The following is a 13225-nucleotide window of genomic DNA, read 5'->3' on the forward strand; positions in this document are numbered from 1 at the left end:
TATTTTTTTTAAATTGCCGCGCTTTTTCGTTATCTTCTTTCGTTAGCCAGACTCTCCAAATATTATATTTGTTATGTGCATATCAGAATGAACCATTTGATGGAGAGACAAAGATTAAAATTAAGACTTACACAGCAACCGGTTCCTTAAACTTCCCGCACTGTTGTATCTGGAACATGAGATCCCCACCGTTCACGTACTCCATCACAAAGTATAGACGATCCTGAAAATGTATAATGAGCTATTGTATAAACACCAAAGTATGCATACAGTACAGCTAAACAGTACAACTAAAAATGTCGTGGGGTTTTAACAAAATTGTGATATATAATAAAATAATTCCAAATAGCTTCCAGTTATCTATATAAACAAAAGTAAATTTTACTAAAAGAAAGACTTGGCACGTACGACACACTCATTTCAAAACGTACCCTAAACTTTTTAATTAAAATAAAGAAAAGTTTTATATTAAAATTTATTATATGTGTCCGATAAAAACACCACGTTCTTCTTATCATAGACATTTTTCTTACCATAGTCTGGAAGCAGGAGTGAAGTTGTACGAGGAAAGGAGGCTTACTGCTGAGGGCCAGTACTCTCTTCTCCACCATTGTACACTCTACATCATCATCTTGTATTATTATGTCTTTCTTCAGAATCTTGATGGCGTACAACTCGTCAGTCCCTCGTCGTTCTGCTAACATGACCTGGAAGAGGTTTCATGATAAGTTAGAAATAATAAGTTTATTCTTATTTCTTAACACACACGTCATTTAAACCAAAAGGAAATCTCCTCAAGAACTAAAAATACTATTGTTAATTTTTATTTGTATAAAATAATAAATAATTAATGAAGAAGACAGACTTAACAAAATTAGTTAGCGAAAGTCGTTTACCTTTCCAAAAGAACCCTTTCCAAGAACCATGATAAAGTTGAAATCTGTCGCTCTGATGACGTCAGCGGCCGCCATATTATGAGGAACCTCACGATCAGGTGGGGGTGGAGGTCTACGTTGGCCGACATTTGTAGCCTTCATCTGGTTCTTGAGTTGAGCTAAGTCAGCTCCCTCTTCGGGTACGGGAACATTGTAATAGTCTCCTTCTTCTTGTGTAAGAAGCTTGAACCACCCATCAGCTGGGGCCTTCATCAACTCGGAGATACCGAAGGAAAGAGAGCCCATGAAGTCGTTACGGGAGGTACGATCCCAATCCCATATCTGAAACAGATTAACAGATAACAGATAAATCATTATTCCTTAATGTTCAATGTTTTATGTCGGTACTACACAATAAACATATTTAGTAAGTAAGTAAGTAAGTACTGTTTTATTTCTGAGCTTTGAAGCTAACATATATTTAGAATATCTTGCCTCGAGTAACAGTCTTCGATCCTTATCTTCAGGTTTCAGATCGAAGGTAAGTGTTTCATTCCACTCCGGGTTCAGGCAGCTGCGGATTGTCTTGGTTTTTTTCTTGACATTGTCAGAGTCAGGAATCAGTTTGAGCTTCACGTAGGGGTCTGAGAGACCGTTGGGGTCCATCGGTATCAGATTCCGGCCTTGCTTCACTGTGAAAATCCCAAACATTCTTGAAAGCTGAAATTTAATTATTGCAAAAGACTATTTTTCGCTCTTGTTACGGCGAACTTCGGAGGACTCACACACTATTTAATCAAATGAAAACTCAGTACTTGACGCGTTTATCTTTTTAAAACAGCAGATTGTTTGCGTTAATATAATCCCTTAATTAAAATATAAATAATCCATATTTATATGTAAACATGTAAGAATATATATCAAGTAACTAATTAACACACCCAGATAAGTCGACAAATAAATTTATTCGTTTTAGCTTTGCTTAAACCGAATTTTAAGTACAAAGGATATAAGTATTTACGGCCTAAGTGCGTCCCTTTTTCACTTAGTTTTTTTTTCTAGACTTAAAATATCTAATGTATCACGCCTATTGAAATAAGGTCGAATCCACATTTTTCTTAGTTTTTTTGTTTTGACTTAGCTTTTTTAACAATATAAGCTGCTGCCACGCGTATGAGTTCGTCCGCCATTGCTACCATAGCCAAGCCGTGTAAAGACAAAATAATGACCCATATACTTTTGGAGAAATATTGCCGAGATATAAATTTTTTTAGCCATGTGCTGCAAGAAAATGTTTTTGTACTTTCGGGATATAATCGGCAGTGATGGATCCACATATTTGATTAAAAGTTTAGCCCGTGTAGAGGCCCCTTTAGGTTACTATTTTGTACGTACCGACGACGGTAAGCTTGTTGCCAACGCAGGAGACGGTGAGTTGTATGCGCCCGCGTCGCTCGGTGTGATCGCAACCACACAAGTTTGGCACCGACTCCTCGCAACGTTTGTGTACGTTCATGTCGCATGCTGAATATATTCAAATATTACATACTACATATTTTGATTAATCGACTTTGGATTTATCATTATCATGTGCATTAATATTTATAATAAAATCATAAACAGTAATATAATATAAAAGTGCTACAAAATCAATCATATTACTTACGTTAATGCTAAAGCTTTAATAAAAATAAATATCAATTAAAGAAACTTGTAGTCACTTAACAATCTAGCTCATCTAAAGCGATACTTTGGGACTCACACATTTTCTATTGTTAGGTAAAAAAAGTAGTTTTTGATTATTACCTGTAAACTTGTGTTACATATAAATCAGCATCGTCGTTATATACAGCTTGCGTACTGTTAGGAATCGCATGTGAACCTAACGCCATGCACATGCAGAATACATACATAAATAACAATAATTAATTAATGATATAATAAATTAACAGTAGAACAAATAGAATGTGTTTCCAAATGTTGTCATAAAGTTAGGACACTAATTTTTCTAGAATATTCCAAATGTTGCTATACTGTTCACATTTAAAAGGTCTATAGGTGCGAACAAGTTACATAAAGTGATTAAATAGGTAGACAAAGCGAAACAAAGGAAATTGACGAGCGAAATAAATACTAATAAATTAAATTGAATGAAGCAAGAAATATGAAACAAAATAAATTGAATTTAATTTATCCGACGTAACGACTCCAATGTTTCAGAGGGATCCAATTTCGTAATAAAACCGGATTAGCGTTATCGTTCATTATTCATTTCTTCAAATTCGTGCAAAGGGAATTTAATCAATATTCCGTAACAATTCACATGTTTACAAAACCCTGGTCGATCCCAAATGGTACATTATTGATATTACTTAAAATTTTAATTTAGTTATTCATAGAAACTAAATCAGCCATAATACAAAATTATCTAGCAATGAAGTCTCTTTTCAGCACAGCGTAAATATAGACGAAAATAATGAAAAATGGGTAGGTAAAGTGCTCACGTTTTAACTAATTAAATCATTGATTTGCTTTTAAGATGCTCAGCATGTCAGTGTCAGGTATTCTTCATGTCATTCACTCATTATCATTGGTCATTTACATATGATATGAGGAAATACATACTCCTAAGCTAACTTTAATGGGTCGCCCAGGGTTTTCTGACCAATTGTATTGCAATTCAGCCTATTCCCATAATCACAGACAGCTAAACATCAATCGGACAATTCTTGAAAGATGCTTCGGAAACTAGTTCCCGGGAGGGTCTAAGTATACCTCCACACTTATATCCCTGATGCGCAAGACCGAGTATCGAGCCGCAGTGGTCGCAAAACGTTGGAGCTAAAAATGTCCAATTGTTCCATTTGTGTGGTGCGGCCTTTAAAACAATAGTGAAGAAATAGAGATAGCAGATTAAAAACAACAGAAATGCCACCAAGCAGTGTTAAAGGCATATTGCACTATAGGATTTGGTACATCATTATTTATATCTTGGAATGAAAAATTCCGCATTCCTCGAATACCAAAACCGGATAGTTTAATATGCCTAAAGCAAAAATGAAGACGTGTCAAAGCCTTATGACTAGAGAAAATTACGTCATCAAGCAGTACGGCTAGAGAAAATTAGACCACCACCAAGCTGAAAGCTAGAAGCGTACGTCGACCGTTCTACCTTGACACTTGAGGCCCTGGTGGAGCAGGCCGTACAGTAGCGAACCGCAGTGATCGCAGAATGTTGGCGAAGAGTAGGTGTAAGCCTTGAAGTTGTGTCTGGTACGAGTGTCCTATAGTTGCATAAATACAAACTTATTCACGAATGTATTGTTCTGTCTATCCTAAGAATCTTAAGACATTAGTTAAAGATAATAGAACGTCGGCACACTTTTATAATTTCAAATTCAATTAATGCGTTGTGATTCGTAAAAATTATTTCTTTAGAATGAGCTTACATAAATAAAGAAAATACTTTTAATATATTAAAAAGCTATATTAATAAATTTTCTGATCCCAATCATAAAAGTGACAAGACGCTCCATAAAACTCGGGTGTACAACATCGGGTTTTTGATGTAAAACCTTTTATGGACCATAAAAGAGGCCCTACACTTGATAAAAATTATTATTAACTGATTTCTGCGGAAATGTTACTGACTTTAGGCCGTCAAAAATATTACGTACTATTTATAAAGTAAGACAGTACATTACTCTAAGTATTATAGGGCACTCAATAAAACTACACCAAATATAGCTTAAATCAATGTAATAATAAAACAATATTGCTTACGGTGGTCAAAGGATTTGCATCAATCAGTATATCTTCGTAAAAGTACTTCTTAAGACCCTTACTTTATTTACTTATCAACTATTCAGCATAACTGGCTCACAGATAAAACATAGTTATGTGATGTAACAGTTAAGTAATTGATTAATTATTATCTACAAAGACACTTTTTATTCTAAATAAATTACATACATTACTCTCGCACACGTCGTCCATTAGGTTTTCGTAATGGTAGATTATAATATTATAATAACTATCTGCAGTAAATAGTGCAGCGTAATCAGATATTTGTATGTTGTCTGATTTAAGGAAGGAAGAGAGGCGAAAGCCTTATGGACGGCTTTCACCCGCCGACTTCAAAAAAACCTGATTGAGGTGAATTACAATTTTACGATTTTATTTTATAATTGAATCTAAACTAATATGATAAATCTTTACTAAATTACCGCATTGTTTAAAGCTAAAGTTTATTTAGTATGTCTATGTATTATAGACCAGTGCCGATAATTTTTGAAACCTAAAAAAATTACAGTAGGATGAAACCCATTAGAAAAGCACGGGAATATGATCAAAATGAAAGGAAAAATAAATTACGGTCGATCTGAGGTCGGGAAGGGGTAGGGGGGGCAGTTTTAAGGGTAAAAAACGGTTTATCTCGATTTCCGGCAAAACTAAAAGTCCTATCGAAGAAAGTTAAATGGCATCTGATTATAATTTAAAGAAGATTCATAGAGAAGTAAGGAAGGGGATGACAGGTCTGGGCGTTACTGCATACGATTTTTTGCGTTTTCTGAGAAGATTTACTATGGTAATATATAAATATTTTTTTACCATAGGAAAGTAGAGATTTCAACGAACTGAAAGCACACCAACTTTATGAAAAAAGGTGAAATTTTGACGTCAGAATTTTCGATTGAAAATTAGGGTGTTTTTTCGATATTAATTCAAAATAAGGTGAACAAATAAATATTTTTAATCAAATAAATTACAGTGTATTTGGGACATAGAAAGGTAAGTTTTCACCAAATTTCGTTAAAAAAATAATATTTTTGTTAAAGATAAAAATAAAAAACCAAAAACTTGGTTTTTTGAATTTTTCACATAAATTTTGAGGTTATGTGAAAAATGTGTGAATACAAAAGTTTTAGATCTTTTTATTACCTCCAACTTTGCCATTTAACTTTTTTCGATAGAACTTGTAGTTTTGCCGGAAATCGAGATAAACCGTTTTTTACCCTTAAAACTCCCCCCCTACCCCTTCCCGACCTCAGATCGACCGTAATTTATTTTTCCTATCATTTTGATCATATTCCCCTGCTTTTCTAATGGGTTTCATCCTACTGTAATTTTTTTCACTTTTTATTTATTTTAAAGGCTATCTGCACTGGTCTATTACGCCAACAGGATCTTAGCATAATGGCTACGTTTTAATATTTTGCTTTCGAATTCGCAAATGAATAATAAAAAGCTAGACTTTTGACTTTTCGTTTGACCTTTCTAAATAACTTAATATTTTTACAGCTGCTACAGAATTAATTATCTACAACAATAATATTATATTTAGAGCTACGAGTATAATTTATGGTTCTCGTTTGGAATAAATGTTCGTTTAATTAGAATAATATAGACGCATAAATTCTTGGTACTTTACAATAAAATTGATTAAGGCAATTCTCTTACTAAATGCAAAGCGTTCCATGTAATTTGTATAAGTATTATTTAATAAGAAATATATTCCAACAGTTAATTTTCATGGCTGTCTATCTGATAACCTAAAATCGTTGACAGCGGTTAAGTAGTAAAATAACGTGAATAGTATACAATGTTTATTTTGGACGGTATCAGATTTATTATTTAATACATAAACCCTTTATTCTATCAAAAGGATCGATTTTCCAATCCCTACAGCCCGATTCCCGCATTTTCATATTCATACCTTACCCTACTTTCCATAAGGTAATTTGGCAATTTCGAAAATAAATCTTCTCAAAAAATATTTACCGTACAGATCCTTGTTTACAGAAAATTTAGTTTTTCATTAATAGGCCCATTTTTAATTCAGTCACGATAAAATATAAAATTAAATTACAAACTAACAGCTATTCAGCTGTTTGTTTTTTAAAATACTATTGACATGTATCTGTTATCAAATGTTAATAAAAACCTGAAGATACTATTTTTACATCGTGCGTAAGCGCATAACCAATTCCGCTATTTGATCACCTTCAAAGAACAAACCACGCTCTGGTTTATTATGGCAAACAGATGCAAAAATATGCTCCAATAGGATTTTATATTGTTTCGGGTAAACAAAATTCTAGTGATCCTCAATCGCGTAGAAAATACCATTCCGTACCATAATATCTCGTGCACAATATATATACCTAATCCAGCCGTGAGTTCTGTTAAAAATGAAAATGTATTTTTTTTAATGAAGTAATATAATATTATAAAAATTTATACCTACATATTTATTAAAGTCTCAGCAAAAAAGTATATAAATATTCTATTCGACTTTGGACTTTAAACAGGCCTTTAATCAATTTGGGCACGCATCTATGAATTTACGCACTGTTTCTAAGGGAAATTTCGCCATTGCTTGCTCCAAAGATTTATTTATTTATTTTTTTGCTATTAAGACACTCAAAGTCGCCGTGTCGTTTAGAGCAGTGTCGTTGATAGTACGATATATGAACATACGGCTGATAGCTTTTGAAGTGTCTGGAATATGACCAACGGCTCCATACCCACTTTGTCCATATTGTAATTTGATAATGAACACGAAGTTTTAAAAATAATATACGTGTTCCAGATTCAAAATAATTAAAAAGTTGAAAAAAATTTCATTTGCAACAGAAATTTTGGCCAGACTAGTTATTGTTAATTTTAGTTAAAGAATGCGAATGTATTGTAAATTTACTATTTAAATGTAATATGAAATATGTATTATTACTCAAATATATTTAAGCGTATTAGATATAAATTAGAAGTCAGATCTTTAACGTAACTTTACAAATAAAAATTGTATTATCATCAATAAACTAGCACATAAATCTCATCAGATGCAGCATTAATATTAAAACGTAATCAAATCTATTATTTTAGAACTACTCTCAAAAGTTGAATATAAGGATTTAAGCACAAAAAAATAGTCTTTATAGACAGTATTAGCAGTATTTTATTTTAGTTGGTTATAAACAATTTCAAAGATCTCGGTGATTTCGTAGCATTAGACGAATTACTAACTAAATGTTTACTTACGTCGGAATCGGCCCCCTTGTCTGCACCGGGACACGTAAACGTAACATACTCGTGGCATCTTTTGTGGACCACGAAACTGCATACTGGAAATAAAAAAGGTCTTATGCCATGCAGTAGTCAAATAGTTTATAGAAAAACTTCTTTTTCAAGGCTCTTTACTATAATAATAATAGTTCTAATTATATTCTTATAATTTGATTTGTTATCTTTGAAGTGTTATGAAAATGTGTGTAATGGTGAATGTGGTAAATCACAGAACAGATTTTTATTTTTTTTACTTATGTAACTTTAATGACGTTGTGGTTTATGACATTTTCCTTTGAATAATTGTAATGTAAAGGGAGGGCAAAACTTGCTGAGTTTCTTGCCCGTTCTTCTCAGAACAAGGCCTCCTGGTAGTTTTGCGAACGGATGGCGTAGTCCTGCTCTTTCGTGAATTTTGTAAACGTTGTTGACATTCATAAGCATGCTCTAAGAAGCATCTAAATTGAATAAACGTATTTTGATTTGATATATTAACTTAAATCCGATTGAAATTATGCAATAATACTAGCTCACCGGCAAACGTCGTTTTGCCATGTACATATATTATTTCTATGAAACTTCTTTTTAGTTCAATAACTATCTATGTACTATAATAAATAAATAGGGGTTGATCGTAGAGGGGTGACAATTTAAAAAATAAAAACAAAAAGTATTGTCTAAAAAATAAAAATTTAGGAGTGGGACCACCCTTAATATTTAGGGGGATGAAAAATAGATGTTGTCCGATTCTCAGACATACTGAATTTGCATAAAAAATTTCATAAGAATCGGTCGAGCCGTTTCGAAGGAGTATGGGAACGAACATTGTGACATGAATGTTGTGACATTGTGTGTTGAACACTGTGACATTGTGAAGAATGTTATATATTAGATTACAATCTAATGTATATTATTCTTCTAGCCTTAGGGTAAGATTTAGAGTCGGTCGAAGTTCAGGCTAAGCCGAATTGCGGCCAAGCCAAGTGTTTATAATCGTATTCAGAAACGTTGTTCTTGACAAAAACATATTTATATCATCTGAAACTACAAGGGGAAAAAAGCTAATTTATTTTTGAATAAAATAAATATAATTCAAAATTAAAATACCGCACGTATTTTCCTTTTGAACAACTAATAATTTAATTAATTAGTGTGGTTAAATTATTTTAGTTTTCTTTGTATTTGTATATTATATCATGCAACACTATCTGTTTTTATAGTAAATATAAACTTGGCATACACTAGAGTAACAATTTAGTAGATCACATTTGACATCTGTCACTTTTAGCTCTATAGTGAGGTGACCTGCTTATTTCATCGACTAAAGTGAATTAATCGATACGACTTTAAACATATACTAATCTTAATAAATGAAAAGATATTTAATTATTTTTATTATTTAAAATATATATAAATACGAGGGGTGATCCAAAAGTAATGATAATCGGTTATTTGTAGAGCATATAAAAATATGAAAAAAATTGTTTTAGCTTCCTCATATATCCACTAGTTCAGCATAAAAAAATCATATAAATAGGCCACGATTTCCGGGAGGTACGTTCATTTGAATACGAACAGACGGAAAGTAAACATCAAAATGGAGAAAAACGAAATCAGAGCTGTCATAAAGTACTTCTTTTTGAAAAAAATGTCTACCAAAGACATACACAGCGACCTAGTGGAAACATTGGGGGACTCTGCTCCTCTATATTCCACAGTTGCGAGCTAGGCAAAGGAGTTCAAGCTGGGTAGAACATCCACAGAAGATGAACATCGCGAGGGACGCCCATCCACGTCCCTCAATGCGGAAAACGTTACAAAAGTCGAAGATGTCGTATTGGCAGATCGAAGAGTGACCATAAGGCATGTAGCTAAGATCACAGGGATCTTATATGGCAGTGTTCAAAGAATCTTTGCAAACGAGCTGAATATGAAAAAGGTCTCTGCGCGTTGGGTGCCGAGAATGTTAACCGACGAGCAAAAGAAAAATAGAGTAGACAATTCGAGGGCGAATTTCAAAAAGTTCCAGACGGATCAGGAAAATTTTTTGTTTCTTGACCTGGATCCATCATTTTGATCCGGAAACTAAACAACAGTCAAGGACTTGGAAACGAGCCTCCTCCCGACGCCGAAGAAATTCAAGGTGTCAAGTTCGGCAGGAAAGGTTATGGCGTCCGTTTTTTGGGACGCCGATGGAATTATAATGGTGGAATACTTGGAAAAAGGAGCCACTATTACAGGCTCTTACTACGCAGACCAAATAAGAAGATTGCGGGAGGCCATCAAACAAAAAAGACGAGGCAAACTCAGAGCTGGAGTGTTGTTCCACCAAGACAACGCACCGTCTCACAAAGCCGCCGTTGCGATGGCTGCCATTCAAAAAACGGGATTCGAATTGCTCGAACACCCACCCTATTCGCCAGACCTGGCTCCCAGTGACTTTTACCTCTTTCCTCGGCTCAAGGAATACCTCCGAGGCAAAAAATTTGACGACGATAGCGAGGTGAAGACTGCTGTAGAGTTTTTCGAGGGTCAAGACAAATAATTTTTTTCAAAGGGAATTATGGGTTTAGAAAACAGATGGACTAAATGTATTGACTTGCTAGGAGACTATGTAGAGAAATAAATTTTTTTTTTGCTTAAAATATCCTTATTTCATATTGATTATCATTACTTTTGGATCACCCCTCGTAATATATTTATTATTTAAAATAAATGGGACTTTTAGTGTCTCTAAATATAAATATGAACGTAAATGATCGATTTTGACATACAAGAGTCAGTTCGCGCTAAGTTCGTTACTGAACCTCACTCTTATTACTTCCGATAGAAGACGTAGAAAATCTCACCTTGACACTGAAAGCCTTGTTTTCCAAATCCCCTGTAACAAAGAGAAAATATCGTTTATTTTTAGCACAAGTAAAACATTTCATATAAAATCAAATTCAATTATAATATGACATTGTATAATGATAATAACGAACTTTATATATACCATTAACTTATTAATTACAACATTTTATAGCTACGTATCAGGTTATGATTCGTGTGCATTTAATGCAAAACAAATGACATTATCATCTGCATGTTTGGAAACGCCAGTCTTATCTAAGATTCACCTTATTCTATGATATATGAAGTTATCTCTAAGCAATGATTTAATGAAATTCAACGATATATCAGAAAATAAGATAGACGAAACGTGTCCGAAACAAATATAGAACAATAACAGATGTAAATGGTATTATTATAGTGAAGACTAAATTGTAATTCATATAAAATTGTACACTTTCGCAACGCTAAGAAAACAATACCCCATATACACGTTCAACATACTGCTCTGATAAAAGAATTTCACGAATATTCAAGACGGGTTTAATAAAGTAAGAGGCGCTTTATGGAGATAATATTATAATCGCGGCGTGTGCTGGCACTTAGAGGCAGTTATCGTAAAAATTCTAAGGCCATATTGTTACATAAATGCTGGATTTCTGCGGAGTAATGTTATAACTTTTGTATTTTCTTTAAGATTATTACTTTAATATTCCGCATATATAGGCATAATATAAAAAATAACTACTATTACCAGATATGAAATTTTACGCATATTGTAAAGAAAAACTCTAGCCGAAAGTAAATATCGGTTTGCAATAAAAGCTTGCCTATTTATCGATTCAAATACTATTTAATCATAAAAACTTTAATATATTAATGGTAATAAGTAATATCTACAAAGCAAAATAAATACAACGTGGCCATAAAAAAACGCGTAAATCGGATAAAAATGTGTTTAATTTAAACTAAGTACTTGTCTACAATAAAACTAAGCAGTGACACGCTTTCAGTCGACATCGCCGGAACAATGAGATGTTTGAACAATGTGCGCGATACAGACTATCTAGGCACTGTTGAGAGATCTAGGTAGCCATCAATTTACGTATATTATATGTGTACCACGTAATACTAAAGGGAACGCGTTGTTATTTACGCAAAAATAATATACTTGTCTTAAACTGAATGATTTCATAGTTGTGATAAATAATCTCTTTCAAATTTATGTCGTATCCGTTTTTGGCTTGTAGAATGTACGTTTAAATACACGACCACAGGATTAAATCGGGCCGACAGCCACTAGGACATAGAATGTATATAGATAGATTAAAGTAATATTCTCACATATAGAAACATACAAGATACACGCATTAATATTCCACATCGCTTACAAAAACTACTTAAGCGCGCAATGTGTCGCATGGCATATTCCATTCACGGTTGACATATGAAATGATGAATAGCTGTTAGCTAAAAGAATTACTTCCACAGATAAGTTGGCTGCGTTGACATTGACAGCGAGAATAGAAGTTTCATCTACAAAGTGTGCAAATGTTATCTGTAGAGAGAATAGAGAACGCATCAATACATCAAAATCTGAACTGTCGGATGGTACAAAAAACAGATATTAAATGTTTCTCCAGGCTGTTCTAGTGAAAACAGTGACAGTCTTATTACACATCACAGGTCAGGAAGGGTCAACATAATGTGATTATTGCCTCGTACCGAAGCTTCATGTGCATCTAATCAAACGAATTTATAAAGAACAGAATTATAACAAAAATTGTGTTGTGTATTCTTCAGTACTTTATATCTGTTCTTAATGGAAAAATATATACATTCTCTCACGTAAACCACTAAAAATTCAATAAGGCTTCAAGGGGTAGAGTATTAGCTACCCTTGAGTAGACACGAGGAACCCTTTCGTGGAAATATTCTATGAGTCCCGGGAGCAATCAGAATCTTGAAACGGTTCGTTACTTCGACGTATGCGCTAAATGATAGTACTATTTGTTTAATTTTTTTACGATTTCAGGTATTTTTGTTTAGTTTAAATTAGTATTATCCTTGAAGAGAAAACTTTTTCACTTTAATTAGGAAAAATAAATTAGTCCTACTACAATAATGTTTCATTAATGATCTTAAAAAAAGCGAAATAGTAGTAGTTTTTATGATATTGTGACATAAATACAAATTGGAAAACGGGCCTTACATTAACTCTTAATATTTAATACTAGATTAGAATAACCATTATGAGCCTTTATGAGGCACTCAAAAATATATTTAATAATAAAATCATGTTTTTTGAGGTTCACATATTTCGTACATTTGAAAATCTTTCCCCGCAATACTTAAGTTTGCTATATCGTACAGACATTTTTTTGACTACCATAAGATGGAAGAGCCGTTGTTAACGATTAACATAACATTTTTTAAAACTAATAATAATGTGA

The 13225-nt window shown here is 33.2% G+C and overlaps 1 protein-coding gene across 1 annotated transcript in view; it reads right to left on the reverse strand.

The window, feature by feature from the left end:
- Positions 1 to 13225, reverse strand: part of LOC125048596 (protein kinase C, brain isozyme) — a 124451-nt gene that overhangs the window by 12349 nt on the left and 98877 nt on the right. Inside the window, exons 2-9 of the mRNA XM_047647344.1 lie at positions 10790 to 10821; positions 7917 to 7999; positions 4048 to 4159; positions 2271 to 2399; positions 1371 to 1567; positions 897 to 1217; positions 534 to 707; positions 132 to 223 (exon numbers count right to left, since the gene is read on the reverse strand). Coding sequence (XP_047503300.1) covers positions 132 to 223; positions 534 to 707; positions 897 to 1217; positions 1371 to 1567; positions 2271 to 2399; positions 4048 to 4159; positions 7917 to 7999; positions 10790 to 10821 — 1140 coding nt within the window. The remainder of the gene's footprint in view (positions 1 to 131; positions 224 to 533; positions 708 to 896; positions 1218 to 1370; positions 1568 to 2270; positions 2400 to 4047; positions 4160 to 7916; positions 8000 to 10789; positions 10822 to 13225) is intronic.

Source organism: Pieris napi, chromosome 4 (genome assembly GCF_905475465.1).
Source record: "Pieris napi chromosome 4, ilPieNapi1.2, whole genome shotgun sequence".
In the NCBI taxonomy this organism is placed as follows: Eukaryota; Metazoa; Arthropoda; class Insecta; order Lepidoptera; family Pieridae; genus Pieris; species Pieris napi.